Raw genomic sequence first — 19,987 nt, forward strand, 5'->3', positions numbered from 1 at the left:
CATCATGTTTTAATGGCCAAATGCCTTCCCTAAAGTGTTAAACAAAAATGGAGAAATAGGTACTTTCACACTTGCCTCAAGAACAAATGATACCCATTGCTCCACTTGATGATTTATTGTTTCACTCCGTGTAATAACTCTTTTGCACATGATACAGCAAAAATAACAGGAGGCATCTGAAGATGTAAGAAATATATTCTTACCCTATCCCAACTGTGGGCTTGAATGTGTGTCAAAGGAAAATTCAGACCAGGGTTCTCAAACTCAAAGGTGTCTAGGGGCCGAGCAACTAAGGAAAACACCAGATGGGGAGAGACATCTCATAACTGAAAGTGCTGCCTGCTGCCCTCACCCCAAAAGGGACAGCAGCCATAGACACAATAATGGGTGTCATGGAGTTACAGCAGCCTGATTCCCAGTATCTCAAGAAATACTGGAAACAAAGATTTTCGAAGATACATCCTCTATCTTAAAATATGGCTCAATGTTTTAACCACTGCATAGACCCAAAAAAGTATGTCTGCGAGTTGGAAATACTTCTGGAGGTCACTATTTGGATAACTTTGCTTACCAGAAAATTAACAGGAAATCTCTAGTAAGAGATTTTGCTGGGTATTTACCTGAGAGCTCCCTTTTTATGTTGGGAAGGTTGGCTGGGCAGGAGTTGCTGATGGTGAGGCCCGGTGGTGGCAGGCCTTGATTCCCATAAAGGTCAATCAAGTTTCCAGAGACAGGTAACTAGAGAGAGAGAAAGAGTAACGGAAATGAATTGTTGAACGATTCCTAAGTTATTCAGCTAAAACCCATATCCTATTCCAGACTTTATTTAAAAGAAATGATTTGATGTAAAAAGATATTTTTTAACATAGGAAAAGGTGAGATGTTTACCTTTTCATTCATTCACAGATATATGGTCTCCTTAGGGGGTTCCCCTTAGTGACAGGAAAGGAGGCAGAATCTCACGCCCATAAGATCACTCTGCTACCCAGCTTATAGGTTTATTTTGAGCACGGAGACAAAGGATAACGTGCGAACTCATTATTTAGCACATGTAGTAGCTTATAGAAGACACCCAGTAAATATTGTCTATTATTATAGGTAGGGTTATATGTGGCATGGCTTTGTTACCAAATCACGTTTTTCATCAAAGTCAACTTTTTTCCTTCCTTCTCTTCCTCTCTCCCTTATTTCTTTCTCTCTCTTTATAAGGAAAAGCAATTAACAGTGTTTTCTTATTTGAAAAGAAATGGTTTCCTTACTGCTAAAAAGCTGTTTTCCTTGAAACTGAAATCTTTCACAAAGCCACAAGAGGGAGCCCACTGGCTTTCATAAAAGAACAAAACTTTACGTTTGAAAAAAAAAAAAGACTGAAAGAAATATTTAGCTTTCCTAAACTATCTTATGAGTGTTTGTCTCTTGTTCTGAATTGAATATTTTCAAGTAATGAACCCGTTTTTTTCCCAACGAGTTCCCTTTGCAACATATGCATTTTCCTGTAACTAGTTCACCGTCATGAGTTTGATGCACCCGTTTTTGTAGATGAAAGAGATCCAAGACATTTCCTCTTGCCACTCCCTGAAATAAAGTTCTAAATATTAATTGTTGGGAAATAGGTGGCTTCACTATTTCCACGGCAGACACTTCCCATTTCCAGCTTAACTTAAATAATTTCTGTAACTATTATTACCAGGTGAGATTTTATGTCATTCAGCCCTTCCCTTACTTGATTATACACTCTGAATCTGAGAAAAGTAAATTTAGATAACATTTAAGTATGATTAAACTGTTTAGTAATCAAGAGGTACCTGGTAAAGGCTGTACCACAATACAACACATTTCACTCTTTCAAATAACCACTAACATACAGATGAAATTATACCATGAAATATAGAATCAAATGTGTTTCCCCTCATGGGTAGCCATCAGCCATTGTATTCCTACCATGGCTTCTAAATAAATACTCTATGAACTTAAACTCCTAGCTAGAGAGATGGGGGCGGGCTGTGCACAGAATAAGATATTTTCCAACACGTTAATATGACATTTGCTCTGATATAACTGGGGTTGGGGGCAGGTAGCACAGACAGATCAGCAGGGCACATCTCTCTTCTCCACTCAGTCTTTTGCTCCTTTGTGAAGACAGCATCTAAATCATGTACATAAAACGGATTACACATATCTTACTATACATATGCATATGAACAATGCATTGTGATAATGTAAAATGTCCTTGAACCACATTTCAAGGGCATTTAGCTAAGGAACTGATAAAAAAAAAAGTGACTTTGATTATTAGCTGTCATTTCACTTAGTGGTTTTATACGAAATAGGTCACCTTCTCAGGGTCAGCCTTGCCCTGTGTGTGTTCAGTTTTATTCTTGTCCAACTTAATACAGCAAAGTGAAAGGTGCTCAAATGTCTCAGTACAGCACTGTACAGTCAGAGAGTCAAAACTTACAAAGCTGGTATGACATCTGGTAACCCTTCTAGATTCCAAAGCTTCATCCTCCTATCCTGGAATTTTAGATTTGGGAAGAACTACCAGGTATTAATAAACCAAGAATGTGACTTCAGATTCAATGCCACAAGCTAAAAACAATTGTTTCCATAGCTCGAGAAATATAGATCATATGTATTATGCTTCATATGCAAATTGTATGCAAAGCATGTAATTGTCTTATTACAATAATTTGTTAGAGATAAACAATAGGCAAGTGATAAATGCAACTAGCTTTTTAAAAAAAACCCTCTAAGTCATCACTGGATCTATATTGAACATATATCTTCTATTATAAGCTCCTCCAGGACAAGAATATATTTTCTAACCACAATGTAAAGGAAGATGTTATATGTACATATATTTAATAAATGCAGACTCACAGAAAAAGAGGGTGAAAAACTCAAAAACTAGGAATAAGACAGAGACAAAGACACAAGGGGCAGGATGGAAACAGGAAGAGAGAGACACAAACCCAAGAGGGGGAGAGAGATGGATGGACAAGTGGGGTGGAAGTGGGGGAAACCCAGAAAGGAATGGATTGGGAAGGGGTTAAAAACTGCAGAGAAGATTGCCTGGACTGACAGCAGTGCTGACCAAAAAGAGAGATGAATTAAAATCTCTATAACAAGACGCGTTATCGGGCACTCCACTGAGGTCAAACCTCATTACTTCCAGTTGAAAAAGCAGCTGATAACCCTCTGGAGAGCTCTCTAAAAGATTTCCCGCTTCGGCTGCTTTTCCAATACTTGCTGGTTAGGAGTGGGCAGCGGAGAGTCTGCTGGAATATTTTGCTGGGGAAAATTTAATTTTGTGGGCGCCTACTCTGAGCCAGGCACAGGAGCAGAAAGGCACTTTGTGTAGCTTATCTTGCTGACTCTACAAAAAGGAAAGTCTCGCTGTGTCTGAGTGGAGGTTTTTGATAGGAGGTTCACAATGCATGTTAATTGTAGTATTTGGGGGGCAGGATCAACCTGCTGATGATAACCAATTAGAAACCGCACTTTTCAATTAATCTCCAACTAAACCTGAGCAAATAAAAGCCCAGGTGCTCATTAACCAAGTGTGGATACTCAAATTTAGGAATTCACAGTACAGTCATTTACCGCCTGGGCTTAGGAGTCAGAGACCCGGGTTAGAACCTGCCTGTCATTGACCTGCTACATGATATTAACCTCTCTGAAGTGAGACGTCCCTCTTTGAAAAGTGGCAATCATATCACCCATCTCACAGGGTTTTGTAAAATGTAAACGAGATAAAAGTAGGTGAAACAGGGCTTCCCTGGTGGCGCAGTGGTTGAGAGTCCACCTGCCGATGCAGGGGACATGGGTTCGTGCCCCGGTCCGGGAAGATCCTACATGTCGTGGAGCGGCTGGGCCCGTGAGCCATGGCCGCTGAGCCTGCGCGTCCGGAGCCTGTGCTCCGCAACAGGAGAGGCCACAACAGTGAGAGACCCGCGTACCGCAAAAAAAAAAAAAAAAAAAAAAAAAAGTAGATGAAACAGAGTACCTGCTTGTTAAGTGACTGACAAACTGCTATGTGTAGTAATATAGGTTTCTGGAAAGTACCGTATACCCAGTCTACAGTTTTTGGACAGTCAAGCTAATTTTCACTTTGATCAACAAAACTGTCTGCCATGTTAATTGCCAAGCATCCCGTTGACCACTGCACCAATTTATTGGACCGCAATGCAGATCTAAGCACAGAAATAAGGGGATCTGCAGAGCTAAAGTGATCACTCACTACCCTAAATCTTCTTCATTGGGGATGATTTTGCCCCTTTCCCCAGGGGACATTCGTCAACATCTAGAGACACTTTGGGTTGTCACAGTGGGATGGCAAGGTGCGAATGACATCCAGTGGGTAGAAGGCAGGGATTCTGCTAAACATCCTACAATGGACAGGACAGTCTCCATAACAAAGAATTATCCATCTCAAATGTCAATAGTACCAAGGTTTGAAAGACTCTGCTGTAAATGATAGCTTATGCTCTTTGTATTAATGACTGTGACTTGTTGAAGCCACTCAGAGGAAGGCTGATTAAAATAATATGGCTTTCTAATTAGAAATGAGTCTCCTAGCCATGCAAATTTAAGAAATGATTCTGTGGTTCCCCGTCTGAATTAGAAAAATCCCCTCATAAACACGGTTAACATCAAAATTAGGTCAAAATAACACCTTTGGAGCTAAGGATTAGGAAGAGGCATCTTCTGTTAACATGGATATATTGTGTCTTTGCTGGGTTTTTATCTAGCACATTAACTTGATGGACAAGATTTCACTTCCAGTGCACAAGCTACACAATGGACAGATGAAAGCCGCAACCTAATTAGGACAAATAAAGAGAAGGTAGACACACGTGAGTATGTGCCCTAAACTTGGTCTGAATCAAGTTCTTCAGTGCTCTACCAAAATGAATATTTTTCCAAGTAAATGATAATTGTAAAATGTTATTATTTTTTCTCTCTGGATGGTCCCCTTCTCTGAATATCAATTGAGTACTGTTAGCACAAGTAAACTGGGACTTTTATTCTTTGTTTGTGATGGTACAAGAGAGCCCTTGTGCTCTCAGAATAGTTATTTCTAGACTCCAATTCCCTTAGGATAGTTTCCTCTCTAAGTGTTCCTTCCACTTTATTTTTTAAAGTAGTTTACTTGAAATAGACCATTTCAAAGAATCAAATAAAAGGAAAAATGCCCAATGTAAAGGACATTCAGTTTAAACTTCCCTGTGGGGAAAAAAAAATTAAAACATTAGTAAGTTGTAGTGGCTTTGTTATTTAATTTTGACAATTAAAACCCAAATTTATCATGAACAAGAGCTAGTAACATTCAGTGAGAGCATGTCAGGCAAGACTGTCCTGAATGTTTTTTTGTAGATTAACTCTTATAATTTTCACATGGATTCTATTGTTTTAGATGCTACTATCGTCCCCATTTTCCAGAGAAGGAAAGTGAGGCAGGGAAGACAAATAACTCACTCCAGAGTATGTATTGAACTCAGATGTCTGGCTCAGAGTCTGTGTTCCAAACCTCTATGTTACAGTCTTTCTGCCCGTAGTAAAATGCTAAAATAGTTTGTTGTGGGAAAGCTCTGGTGCGGGGGAACACAGAAGAGAAATGCATGCTGGGACAAAGTCAGTGACTCCTGAGCGAGGCTGCAGGTTACTCCTCTCCTGACTGGGAATTAATTAAAGTCTACCTGGGGGTTCTTTCCTATCTGGGAACTCCCCTGAGATGGCCTCTCTGCTTCTGAATTATCCTTCTCCATTCAAGGTCTGAAGTGGTCTCCTCTTCTAAACTTGTAAGCCCAATGAGACCAGGAAGGAGACCTGAGTCATTTGCATCCACGGCACCTTACCCAGCACTGGTCACATATGAGGTCTTTAATAAATTCTAAATCGATCTTAAAATGAGTTCAGGAGCAATCGGATAATGAGAGACTAGGATGTCTACTCTAATGTAGACTGACTGAGGAGACGTGGGTTATCAGCCTAAAGGTCACATCTCCAGAAGGGTTGTCACAAGGACGAGTTCTCCATGAGGCAAACTGGGACCCACATGTGGAATTCACAGAGAGACTCACTATGAGAAATATTTCCATTATCGAGTATGATATTATTCTAACGTAGAGCTTCACACATTACAGGTGCTGAGTGAATAACACCCAGAAAAAATGCTATCAAAATTATTTGAAACTATAATACATTACATTTAATAATTTAGATATTGTTGAGTACAAGCTATGTTTCCAACGCTAAATGCTGTACACACTTTATGAGATGACCATGTGAGGTAGAAACAGTGATCAGTCCCATTTTACAGACGGGGAAATGGAGGGCTTTAAGAAGCAAAGTAATGTGCCAGGTCAGACAGTAAATGGCAGACTCAGGATTTGAATCCAGGTCTGATCATAAATCTTCAACTCCCAACCATTGTGCTTTACTGCTTCACTTGTAAGTAAGTGCATATTTTCCACTGGAGGCTTTTAAGAAGCCAAATGCCTGATATTTTGGTGGGGAATACAAAGGATATGCAAGAGGAGGTTAACGCATTGAGTACTAGGTTGGATCAGGTGACACCCAAGGTCCTCACCTTTGGGGAAAAATTTAAAAAGGAATAATTTTTAAAAATCATGCCAATTCTACAGTCCTCTTGAGTGTGCTCAGGTATCCACTTGATGCCACTGGAAAAACGACCACCCTCATCAGCAAAGTTCTTTTGAGACAAGTGCAGTCTGCCTCACGGGATGCGCAAAAGTTGGAAGCAAGAGGGTTCCACAGAAGCCCACCAAGGGCTCAAAGAAGTTGGGAAGAGTTTGGCACGGAAACATTTGTCAGAAAGAATATTTAGCTCTTTCAAAATGAGGGGGTGGGTTTAAATGGACAGTAAATTGACAAAACTAAGGATCCCAGAAGAAGATTAGAGGTTTCGAGGGGAGTCATCCTTAACCCTCAAGACTTCAAGTAAGTGACTTAAAGGACTGGATCAAGATAGATAAGAACACTTAACTATAAAAAATTGGTTTTCTAGGGATTTCAGTATAAATAAGTAAGAGCTACCACATTCCCTTCCCAAGGAAATTTACTATTGGAATTTAGTCTTTAAAACTTTTTTGTGTGTATGTGGGGTAAAAAACATATGACCTGAAATTTCCCATCTTAACTATTTTTATTGGGTTGGCCAAAATGTTCGTTTGGGTTTTCTGGGAAAACCCGAACAAACTTTTTGGCCAATCCAATACGTGTACAGTTCAATTGTGTTAAGTATGTTCACATTGTTGGGCAACACATCTCCAGAACTTTTTCATCTTGCAAATCTGAATCTCTATACCCATTAATAACAACTCCCTTTTACCCCCTTACCATCAAGGAAGTTAGTCTTTTAAAAACTAATTACTAAAGAATATGATAGTCTCATGGCATTGCTCGTATAGAAAACAGAAAAGGATGGGACTAGGCCTTCAAAGATGTACCGAGGAGTCCTGGCTCTGACACATCCGAGATGTGTAATCTAGGGCAACACAAGCTAACTTTTCCTAACCCTAAAATGGAGGGCAATGACCCAAGGAATTCCTGCAAGGACCAAATAAGACAAAAATGGAAGGAGTGAAAGAAAATGAACTCTACAAGCAAGGCTCCAAACTGCAGAGAGGAATAAGTGACAGAGAAGAGCAAATATGACCCCTGATTAATTAACTAAAATTGGAATAAATCTGCTGTTGAAGAAGGGTAACTTGAATGTCACTCTATCACCTGTGAATAATAAGGGATCTCCTTTAAAAAGTGCATTAACTTTTCAGGCCAACTAGAAAACCACTGTAAATAACACAGTGCAGAGTATTTCCCTTGGCAGCAGTGTCCTAAGTTGGGCATCACATGTCAAAGGCAACTGGAAGATCTAACGTGCTACTGAAAGTGGACTTGGACTCCAGGGAATGCAGAGCTTCATCATGGGGTTACTGATAAACTCATGAGAAATTCTTAATTTCTGATGTCTAAGTCATTTATTTGTGATCCTGAAATACTTCTCTGCCTCATCATCAATACATTTCTCAATGAATCACTTGCAAAGATAAACTGAAAATTCAGGAGAAGGGAGAAAACACTGGAAATAATGTCACAAGATTTTCTTTTAGAAAAAAAGATCACCGATACCGTATTTGCCATTTGCAAGGCGGGATCCATCAGGCCCAGGATTTCTTCATTATAACTTGATTCTAGGCTAATGATGTCATCGATTACATCATCCATCTGAAGGAAAAAGGCAATGGAAAACAGACAGATATAAGCAAAAACTGTGCAAAGCAACCCAAAAAGAAATCCATGGTCTTTCCTGACCCAAAGCAATAACATTCTTTAGTTAGATTCTAAAAGGTAACTGTCCTCTTCCTCCCCAAATAAGAATATTATTGAAGACCATTAACACTAATGGGTGATGAGGATGACATACGCAACCAGCACTTAGTGAGTGATTACTAGGTGCCAGACACTGGGCGCAGGACTTTTTATGGGCTAGGTGATTTGTCCTGACAATAACCCTATCAGGGTAGGTGCTATTATTATAGCAATTTTCCAGGTGAGATATATGAGAAGCAACTTGCCCAAAGTCACACTTCAGAGAAGGGTTAGAGCCACAGTTTGAATCATGCTCTGAACTTTCATGCAAAACTGCCTGCCTTAAACAAGAAAGATGAACCAGGAAATTTCATCTTGAATGACAGCTGCCTTTTCCTTTTCTCCTCTAAAGACTATGCCCTGTACCTTTCCCACACCCTCCTTGGAATAAAAAACCACAGATGGCAATTCAGCCCTTTGCTCCCACAGGGGTGTGTGGGGCACTGTGGCTCCCAGGCCACTGGGTATCCCTGCACTAATCTTACAAGGACTTGTAAAATAAGTTTCTCCTCGTACAGCTGCCAGCGTGCTTGGCACTCCCAGAGGAGTACACCAGGACGAGGTTATCATTACAGTCGTGGAGCTGACATTCCCTCTAGATCAATTTTATTCCTGTAGTACCAAAACATTAGTTATGATAATAAACAACAGTGATTACATGTGCATTGCAGCAGTTGCAAAGACAAGTCTGTGAAAACATTTCTTCGCAAACACCTTATATATTTGAGCTACTTGGTGTGCGTGTGCACACACGCTTGGGTCTTAATCGTCCTTCACAAGTACACAATGAAATCTCAGAACTCAGAGGGATGCTCCTTTGTGTCTTTTTGCCATTTTCTAATTAAAGAAGACAGGCTCCAACATCATGGGGCTTGCCGGAATCCTGGTTCTCCCACTTTGTGGATTGGGGTAACACCCTTAATCTTTAAGAGCCTCAGTGTCCCAATCTGTACAATGGGGGTAATAATACTCATGGCCTTATTGGATTCTTGTGAGATTTCAGGACAAACCATATAAAGTGCTCACAGTGCCAAGAATACAGTAAACATTCAAAAAATGAGTGGCATTAAGTGACCCCTGAGAATAATTGGAGGTCAGTTTTGAATAACTGTCAGCACACTGTTTCCTTTCCAGGTACACCAGTTGTACCTGTTTCGTTTGCTTGTTTTTAAGAGATGATTTTCTAAATGAGTTGGTAAACTGGAAAGTGGGCCAGAAGACTTATGAGCAACCTTTCTTCGTAAATTTTTTATTTTATTTTTAGGGAAATGAACTTAGTGGGCTTGCTATGAGAGAATTTTTTCTCTTATGAAAAGAGTCATACATGTTGATAAAAGGCAGTAGAGAAAAGCAAAAAAAATAAGAATTTTTTTGTTTCTTATTCTTCTTTCTCATATATGTATATACACATTAAAAATACATAAATATATTAATAAATGGGTATAGCATGATTTATATAGCCATTAAGTAGGATGTCATAGAAGAACTTTTCATTATTTGGGAAAATATCCATGATTTATCATTAAATGAATAAAATTTCAAAATATATTTTCCATGAGATTCCATTTTATAAAACAATATATAGATCTCACACACACACACATCTTGGTTTTACAAATATCCTGTCAAAGTTGCTAACCTATAAATTTGTACAGCATATTTTGATGATGCTATCTAAATGAAGTACAGCAGTTTACATTCTATTTTATTAAAATTTATGTATTTTAAGCAGTTTAATGACTTACAGCAACTCAGGGAAAAATGCATTTTAAGTATCATTTCCCTAGTAATTTTTTAATCATGAGACATTATGAAGAAAATAGTTCTGTTCATAGCTTCCTCAATTAAAAAAAAAAAAATCAATGGGGGAAAAAAAAACCCTTAAGTCATCAGGAAAGTGTGATTAGCCACAAATATAGATCCTCATTACAGAGCGTTACATCTTTGGGCTGCTGAGTCATTCAGTACCTGCATGCACGACGCTCGTAAATGCGTGTTCATACTTGGGCATTCGCTCTCCGCCCTGTTTTGTTCTTCAAACTTATAAAATCCCTGCAAAAACACAAGCAAAATCAGCCTATGATCTGGATTTGCAAATGACTTTTCAATGACATATTCACATGAGGCTGATGGAGCGGCAACAAGATGAACTAAGCTTTCTGATAAAGTGTAACCTGACCGAGAAACAAAATAATGAAGGAAGAACTTCTTCCAGCAAATCAGCTTGACAGATGACAAACATGGACAGAGAAGAATAAGATGGTTGGTTTGGGCAAAAGGGAAAAGACTTAGTCCCTCTAGAAATTAAAATCAACCAAACTTCAGAAGAGTCACCTCTGAATCACATGAACATTTCAGAGGACAAAATCCACTAAAATGAAGCTCATCATCTCATATTTGGAAATAACATATTAAATCACAACCCTCCTGTTAGGTATGCTTCAAATTTTGATGCAATAATTAGCTTGAGGTACATTTGAGTCTTGTCTCCAACCCAGCCTTTACAAAAAGCAGATTTCACCAGCAGTGGCAATTTTATTAGGAAACCGAATTCACCCAGCAAGGAAATCTTTGCTTTTCTGTTAGATTTTCATGTGCTATATTCTTCCAATCCAGCCATGCACACTCTGTGCTTTTTTTTTTTTCCTTTCCAACTCAGGGAGCAATAAAAATAACATCCCAGACGTTCACAGCAAGCGGAACTTCTAAACCGCCTGTCCAACACCTTTTCTATTTTTACTCTCCCTTTTCCACCTTTCCCTCTCTCCTTGCATTTTCACTGCTCCGTAAACGGAAAGGAATGGAAGAGAACACTCAGCTAACGAAGCAGAAACGGGGTGGAAGAAAAAGTATCCTCGCGTCTGGGTTCTGCTCTGAGGGGGCCAGGTCCCCTGCCAGGAGCCATAACCCAATAACCCGGGGGTGGTGACAGGGAGAAGAGGCTGGAGGGTGACAGCTAGAATGGGGAATCGGGGACAATGGCCAGCGAAGGTGGCCACGCGGACAGACTGGAGTCCACGGTCAAGTGCGGGAGGGAGATCCAACAGACAGTCATTCAGTGGAAGAAAAAGGAGAGGGGAGGAGACATGAATTACCTCTTTTTCACAGTTGGAGTTAAGTGTAAGCATAGCCATGGGGCTGTTGGGTGCGCTGCTCCCGGGCACTGGTGGCATGACATGATCGCCAGGCTGGTTTGGACATGGCAAGCTCAGGACTTGGTTGGCATGTTTATTTGCTAAAGTGGTAGAAAGGTACTGCTTTACCTGCTGCCTTTGGGCTTGCTGTATGTGGTACTTGGTGGGGTTTTCGAGGTGGGTCTGCACCTGAACATAGCCACGGAGGGAAGAGAAGAGAGCGCTGTTATTGGTGAGTTTCGGACAGCTCTTCTTTCAGGCACAAGCATGAGACGGGCCAGTCCACCAAGAGAATAGATTATTAAGCCCCTGTTAGGTACCAGGCACTGTGCTGATGGATTTTGATACTACTGAAGTTTCAAGGCTAACCCTTAGGATTTGGGGTAGTACTCTGCCCTATTTCCCTGCTAACTGGCGGTCCATCATCTCTTTAAAACCTTGTGCCCTTCTTCTCATGTCTGATGACTAAAAATTTGCCACTATCTGTAGGGCAAAAATTTCCCCAACACACCTGAAAGAGTTTGTTAAGATCAAAACAACAATCTAGAAGAAGGCGCATAACTTGATTCATTTCAGTTTTCCTTGGCAAACAGAACCGCTTTCTGTTTTAAAAAAACACAAAAAACCCTCCTTAAGGAACAACTATAAAGCGGTTGTAGAACGGAAACAGAAACATTCGGATGATTAAATCAACTGGTTGTGGATCAGTTCCTCCCACTTGCATTTGGACATGATTGTTCAACATTTTAATTAAGATCTTAAACTCAACATAAAAAGCAATTCCCCATTAAGCAGTTTCTTTCAAACACATAGCACTTCTATGTATGTGTTTTTGAAGGCATGAATATTAAGCCACCAACATTATTTTTCCCTTCTTTCTTATAGACATTAATAGAGAATAAGAACTTTAAAAAAAAAATCAATGATACTCAATTTAGTCACTTTTTCCTTGATAAACACACTTTAATCTTAGAGCCATGAACAGGAGCTCATGGAGAGAGCACAGCCATGCACCAGGGGAAAAAAAATCCTACTAATATTTACTTTATTCAAAACTGCATTGAATTACTGATTATGGTATCAAACAATAAACAGCATTAAACGGGAAGACATGTACTTATTGAAAACTGTGTCTACTACAATAACATGAAAAGGTGAAACGCTCAATTTATTGATTACATTTCAGAGACTAAATATAAGAATAAAGCTCACCTGATAGTGATTATATTCTAGCATTTCCAGCATAACCACGTTTTAGGTGGCCCCAATCCAACAAATAACGGTAGACTATTCGCTCCCTCTACTTTCTGCAACTCCGATTCGTAGACTGGCATAGAGAAAGTACTATAAACAAGGTATCCCGAGACACCACCGGAAACTTTATCACAGCAGCCCTGCTTATAATAACCTAAGCTAATTAGTTATGCATGTAAAAAAAAAAAGTTCACACAAAGAGCTTTTTTTTGGAAGCCCTACGAGTTTGCTCTTAAATATTGATATCAACCCCCCTGCACCCCACCCAGCTTGACGTCATACTATTTTTTCATAAATATAAAAGAACCTTTTTAAGGGATGAGCTATCAAAGTCAAACTCACTGTCAGATCAAGGCCAATTCACTATTCATCTTTAGTTCCAGTAGTATTAATAGACAATGGTATTTCTCTTTCAGCAATAGGTTAAAAGCTAGATGCCCCCTTTGGAGAACATTGCCTAAAAGCTACACATGAGACTCTTCTAATGGCCGAATAACTCAGCCCTTCCAAATGCAGAAAGAGTGTCTTTTAGTATGGGGGAGTCTCTGATGAACTTTCAAGTTCAACAGCCTCATCTTGCATCCTGGTCTCAATGTGCATCTTATTCTTAACTGGACAGATATATAAATTTCCTACTGACCTTGCATCAGGAAGAGGGGGAGCTATTCTAAATAGAAAAGGAAAAATACATACATACAGAGGCAGTTTGGGATATATATTTATGTGGAAAATAAGAAATACACATCTCTCCAATTTAATCCTCAAATTAGGAAGCATAAAAATTTTCACTAAAAAATCTTTTAATATAATTCTTGGGGCTAGAGAAGAATAAGAGTTATCATAGACACAACTGATGCATTTACAGATTTCCTTATTCATTCCACTATTTACTGTTATTATGTGCTAAACACTGTGCAAGGCACAGAATACACATTGTGAGCAAGTAGATGTAATTGCCAGGTTTATGACCCTGAGAGTCTGGGGGGAAGCAAAGGAAGATAAAAGGCAAACAAATATATATCTAAAAATTATGATAACGGTTGATATGCACTACTGAATTGGCGAGATACTTTAAGCACAAGAATTTGAAATTCAATAATTCCATCCAAATGCCCAGGATAATGAAGTCCTTTAGTTGACAACCTCAAATTGTTTCAAATGACTGATCTAACATGCACACAGAGGTTCACAGAGACATTTTAAGTTTCATAAAGGGTCCAGACACGATAATGATGAGGACAATAGACATTTCTAAAATAAACATAAAATGAGGGCAATGGGTGTAATGTGCTTATTTCACGATTACACTTTAAACATAAGGGGCTGCACGTTTAAAAATAAATGTTAATTCACTGGCAGATCCTTATTTTTAATGAATCAGAATTTTAAGCTTCAGTAAGGAAAAAAGCAACTTGTTCTCTATTTGGCATTGTCAGTGAGGTCTTTACTACAACCAGGTTGGGGTAGTCAGAGTGGGATGTATTTTTGCCGTTTTACTGTCAGTGTCTTTTTAAGTAAGTTGAGAACAGATTGGCTATAAACAGTATGGAGAAGACGGAACATACCCAGATGTCTCCACTCCAAACACCTAAAACAGGTAACATAAATGAGGTCATGATCTGTGGTGTGCAATAGGGAGTGGTGAGGCCTGGGGCAAACTAGAGGGTGGATATTTCATCTAAAAGGAAGAGCTAACATAATCTGCAACTGATTGTGGCCATATGGGAAAACTATTCCAGTCTAGCTAGACCTTCCAATTTTTCAATTTAGTTGGCAATCTGAACTTGTTTTTTAAATGAAATCTCCCAGATTACAAAAATGACACCAAATTGTTTGATTTTTCATATTGTAGAAGACAAATCAAACAAATCTGTCGGCTGGACTCAGCCCACAAGCCAGTAGAATGTGGTCTCTGCTCTATAATGCCCACAGGAGAATCTTCCTATCTACATTCCCTGCGGGGGGGGATGGCCTAGGTTTTAAGAAGTTAGTTCCTCTTCTGAGAACTTAGCATCAAATCCAAGCACTCCCGGTGCTTCTCTGACAGGGATATCATGCCTGACAGCACAGTCAACAGAAGAATTAAGAAGTTGAAACCTGGGTTCAAATTCAGACTTTGCAGCTTACTACTTTTATGACCTTCTGCAAGCCATTAACCTTTCCAGGCCTTCATCACATCATGTGCTCAATGGGAATGACAAGAGAACCTGCCTCTTAGAGGTGTTTTCAGTATTAAATGAAATCACACCTCTACCAGGCTTAGCAACCTATCTCAAACAGCAATTCTCAAACTTTCTTTTTTGTCCTAGGACCCTTTTAGACTGTTTTAATTTCTTGTGTTTATGCAGGTTGTATCTATCCATATTTCTCATCTTAGGAATTAAAACTAAGAGATTTTTAAAACATAAGATTATCCACTAGCACATAGTCCACTGGCCATTAGAACAATGACATTTTAACACATCATGTAGCCTCTGTAAAACTCTTCTGTATATAGATATCCCTCAGAATCCATGGGGATGGGTTTCAGGACCCCTTCAGACAGCAAAATCCACAGATGCTCAAGTCCCTAATATGAAATGGCATAGTACTGTATGTGAGAGATGAGCATGAAAAAAGGAAAATAACCTCTCGGTATTATTATGAAAGTAGTTTTGACCTGACAGAACTACAGGAGTCTTGGAGACCCCCAGGGCTCTCTGAGACACTTTGAGAAGCACTGATCTGGAACAGTTAGTACTGTTGCATTATCTCCACCCCATCCTAGCCATGCCACCCCCACCGTGTGGTGGTGGTGTGTGACACAACCTCTGGGTGTGTTGCTTCCCTCATATCCAGAAGATGCTGGAAGGAAGCACTAACTGCCCTAACTTCTCATAACATTATTATGAGGCTCTATACTACAGTCCTCGGAATATTTTCAAAGCCACATAAATATAAGGTTCTGTGTTCAGCCAACCTAAATCATAGCTTTTTAGTGAGTGATTTCCCTTTCATTAATTTTTAAATAGCCAAACAAGCATGCCACTGAAAACATATGTGGTGTTAAATATCTGCATGATTTCCTAATAATTTTTTCATGTTTTTGACCTTGAAACCAACTATACCACAGAATTCGGATACCAAAAGTTGGGTATTGCTGAGCACTAGAAGCCCAGACCACAAAATAAAGCTGGAATACTTCTTACTCTATCGAAATACAGTATTTTATTGACGTAACTTATATTTCACATAAATAAAGTATGTTAGCTATCTGGATCAAGGGCAAAAATCCACTGGCTTTGAAACTTTTCTTCCTTTATTACTACTACTATCTCCTTGCCCTTTTTCCTTTCTTCATTCAGATCCTGAATTGATAGCAAAAGAACTGGAATAAATCACATTCTAATTGTCACAGTTTAGCTTCGCCACTTCCCAGGTGACACTGACAGGTTATTTTCCAGCAGTTTCATTCTAAAGAGATCCTGGAGCACATCAGTGTAAGATGGTGCCTGCCGATACTATCAAATTGGCTGACAAAAGAATTCACTGCAGGAAAAAATATCCCCACCTGATGTTCACTGTCCTTCTATTCCCTCTACTATTTGTAAACCAGAATAAAAATAAAATTGAGCGAAGATTCCCATAATCCTTTTAGTTTAGAATTGATTTTACTTTTTTAACAAGTCAACAAAGTATTTAGATTTCTCATTTTGTGTTTAGAGAGAGAATGTGTTCTTTTGCTCAGTAAGTTGAAGAAATAGTAAAAGGATTATAATTCAATCAATTGTTATCCACTACCACGCCCAAACCACTATTCTTTTCATACTGTTTTTTAAAGGACTATGTACAGAGATGGTCAATGATGCAATCGCCATCCCTGAGAAAATGGTGAAACAAAGGAAGCTAGCTTTCTGAAATAATTTGAGCAAAGTCTTGCCCAGGGTCACATCTGAGAGGTGCCAAGATTCTTTTCAGTCCCACAATTATAACACTACCACGAAAGAAAACACCAGTCCAGAACACATGTTCTCACTCAGTCGTGTTTGCTGTACAACCTGTACAAAGGTCTCCCTAGCAAAAAAGAAGGACAACAAGAATACGAATCCTGACCTAAGACAGAAGAATCAAAATCATATGCAGACAAATAATAAATGCTGGAAGAGGGTGTGTAGAAAAGGAACCCTCCTATACTTTTGGTGGGAATGTAAATTGGTGTAGACACTATGGAGAACAGTATGGAGGTTTCTCAAAAAACTAACAGTAGAGTTGCCGTATGATCCAGCAATCCCACTCCTGGGCATATATCCATAAAAGACGAAAACTCTAATTTGAAAAGATACATGTACCTCTATGTTCACAGCAGCGCTATTTACAATTGTCAAGACATGGAAGGAACTTAAATGTCCATCAACAGATGAATGGATAAAGAAGATGTTGTATATATATACAATGGACTATTACTCAGGCATTAAAAAGAATAAAATAATGCCATAGGTAGCAACATGGATGGACCTAGAGTTGATCATACTAAGTAAAGTAAGTCAGGCAGAGAAAGACAAATACCATATGATATCACTTGTATGCGGAATCTAAAAAAATGATACAAATGAGCATATTTACAAAAAAGAAAACAGACTCTCAGACATAGAAGACAAACTTATGGTTTTCCAAAGGGAAAAGCAGGGGTGGGAGGGGAAAAATTAGGAGTTTGGGATTAACAGATACACACTGCTATATATGAAACAGGTAAACAACAAGGTCCTACTGTACAGCATAGGGAACTATAGTCAATATCTTGTAATAACCTATACTGGAAAAGAATCTGAAAAAGAACAGATATATACATATGTATAATAATCACTTTGCTGTACAACTGAAACTAATACAGCATTGTAAATCAACTATACTTCAATTTTAAAAAGTCATATGCAAACAAAAAGCAAAAACAATGAGTACTTAAATAAAAGAAAATCAGAAGTGACCAAGGTTGATATGCCCAGGTCCTTTTCTCTATCACAGGGATCTGCCCACCTGCCCAATCAGGCCTGTTCCCTGTTTTTGTATGGCCTAGAAACTAAGAATAGATTTTATATTTTTCAATGGTTGAAAACCATCAAAAGCAGAATGATATCTCATGATACATGAGAATTCTATGAAATCCAAATTTCAGTGTGCATAAATAAAGCTTCCTGGCACACAGCCCCGTCCATTCGTTTACATGTTGTCCACGCTGAGCCCACACTACAGCATCAGAGCCCATGTGGCCCCCAGAGCCTAAAATATCTACTGTTTACAGAAAATGTCAACCAGTGCTCTGTAAGAAAGTTTTACCAATCTAGAATTCAGCTTTCCTATTATGTTGAAGCTTTAGCAAGGTTTGAAGAATGAGGTGGTTTTTCTAAAGAGAAATAGTACATGTATAAATAATTTTATAGTTGCTTTTCCATATAACTGGACATAAGAACACAGGATATGCTTATTGCCTCCTACTTATGATATGTCATAAGTACCAAGATTTTTTAAAACACAGAAAACAATTAGCATTCATTCACTCAAAATTGTCTACCATGTACCTGATGCTGTGCATTTTATATGTTCATTCCTAGCTTAGGTCAATTCAAAATAAAACTAAGAAATCACTTGGCTAGGCTACAAAGTATTCTTGAAAGCCTCTCCTCACAATTTTTAAAGATCATATGACGACAACTGATTGAATACAGAAGGAACTATGGACTCTGGATTTTCATAGTTTTAACCTCTTATCTTGAGTTGTTACCGTCAGAGAGTATACCCAGTCGTCCTCTTACCAAATACAAAAAGAACTAAATACAGGACTGGGTGCGAGCCTTAATGTCTATATAAATCATCTGGGATCTTGTTAAGTGCTGTGTGAATCTGTAGGTCTGGGGTGCGGCCTAAGGTCCTGCATTTCCAATAAGCTCCCAGGGGATGCCCACCCTGCTGGTCCACAAACCACACCACACCTTGAGTGCAAGGCTTTAACACGTTTACACCTGGACTTCTGCCCCGATCAAAAGACTTATATCTTCACATTCATTCACCAAATACTGTCTGAGTACCAACCAGATGCCAGGCAACTGTCTTCATCTTACACAGGCTGTTTGGGGCAAGGCTCACCCAGAAGACGACATTTAAGCACAGACCTGAAGTTGGGGAAGAGAATGAGCCAGGCAGATGGGTGGCAAGAGAAACCCAGCAAAGTACAAAAGTCCTCAGGTGTGAGGAAGCCTCCCATGCTCAGGGAACTGCAAGGAGGCTCTTCACACACATTCTTTCCTTGGCTGCTTCTTGACCACACTCGCCTGGTTTTCTTCCTGCCTCTTTCTCAGTGGCCTTTGTGAGTTTTCTCCTCTTCTCTCCCTCGTAAATGTCAGAACGCCTCAAGGCTCAGAGCTTGATTTCCTCTCTCTGCACGCACAGCCCTGGTGACCTAATTTAAACACTGGATTTAAACACTCTGTTTAGATGTCCTGAACTCCACACTCAGCTCCACCTGCTTATTCCATTGGGAGGACTGCAGACATCTCAAACTTAAAGTGTCCATCTTCCTCTTCCCCCTATGGTCTTCTCCATCGTAGCAGATGGTACCCCCATTCTTCCATTAGGTTGAAACATATGAAATTACCAAAAAATTGACCTTCATCTCGTTCAACCTTGTTGCTCATTTCCAAAACCTTGGTCATCTTTGATTCATTTCTTTCCTTCACACCCCACATCTACTCCATCAAGAAGTACTGGCTTCCTTTTCAGAATATATCCCGAATTTAACTATTTTTCACCATCTCTACTGTTACCACTTGATCCGGGCCACCACGATTTCTCACTTGGATGACTGAAAGCCTCTTGACTCTTCCAGCTACTTCTGTCTGTGCTCTTTTGCACCCTGTGTTCAATACACTGTGTGATCCTTGTAAAATATGTCAGATTATGTCACTCATCTGCAAAAAGAACCCCTCTGTAATGGCTCCCTATTTATGTCTGAGAGAAAACAAACTACTTACAATGGCCTACAGGTCCCTAAACCAGAACTACCTATGGGGCTTGTTAGAAATGCATATTCTTGGGCCCCATCTCAGAGCTAACGAATCAGAATCTCTGGGTGAGGATCAGAAATCTATGTTTTAACAAGTTCTCCAGAAAGATTCTTATGCACAGCAAACTTTGAAGACTCCAGCCTAATGTGCCCCCTTCCCCCTCCACCC

General features: G+C 39.4%; 1 protein-coding gene across 12 annotated transcripts in view; it reads right to left on the reverse strand.

The window, feature by feature from the left end:
• Positions 1-19,987, reverse strand: part of MITF (melanocyte inducing transcription factor) — a 224,366-nt gene that overhangs the window by 20,066 nt on the left and 184,313 nt on the right. For 9 of the 12 annotated variants that reach the window (XM_032649225.1, XM_032649223.1, XM_032649226.1 and 6 more), the window contains exons 3-6: positions 11,490-11,717; positions 10,363-10,446; positions 8,155-8,250; positions 621-738 (exon numbers count right to left, since the gene is read on the reverse strand). In XM_032649225.1, coding sequence (XP_032505116.1) covers positions 621-738; positions 8,155-8,250; positions 10,363-10,446; positions 11,490-11,717 — 526 coding nt within the window. The remainder of the gene's footprint in view (positions 1-620; positions 739-8,154; positions 8,251-10,362; positions 10,447-11,489; positions 11,718-19,987) is intronic. The other 3 variants (XM_032649235.1, XM_032649233.1, XM_032649231.1) reach the window with 2 other exon arrangements.

Source organism: Phocoena sinus, chromosome 11 (assembly GCF_008692025.1).
Source record: "Phocoena sinus isolate mPhoSin1 chromosome 11, mPhoSin1.pri, whole genome shotgun sequence".
NCBI classification, from domain to species: Eukaryota; Metazoa; Chordata; class Mammalia; order Artiodactyla; family Phocoenidae; genus Phocoena; species Phocoena sinus.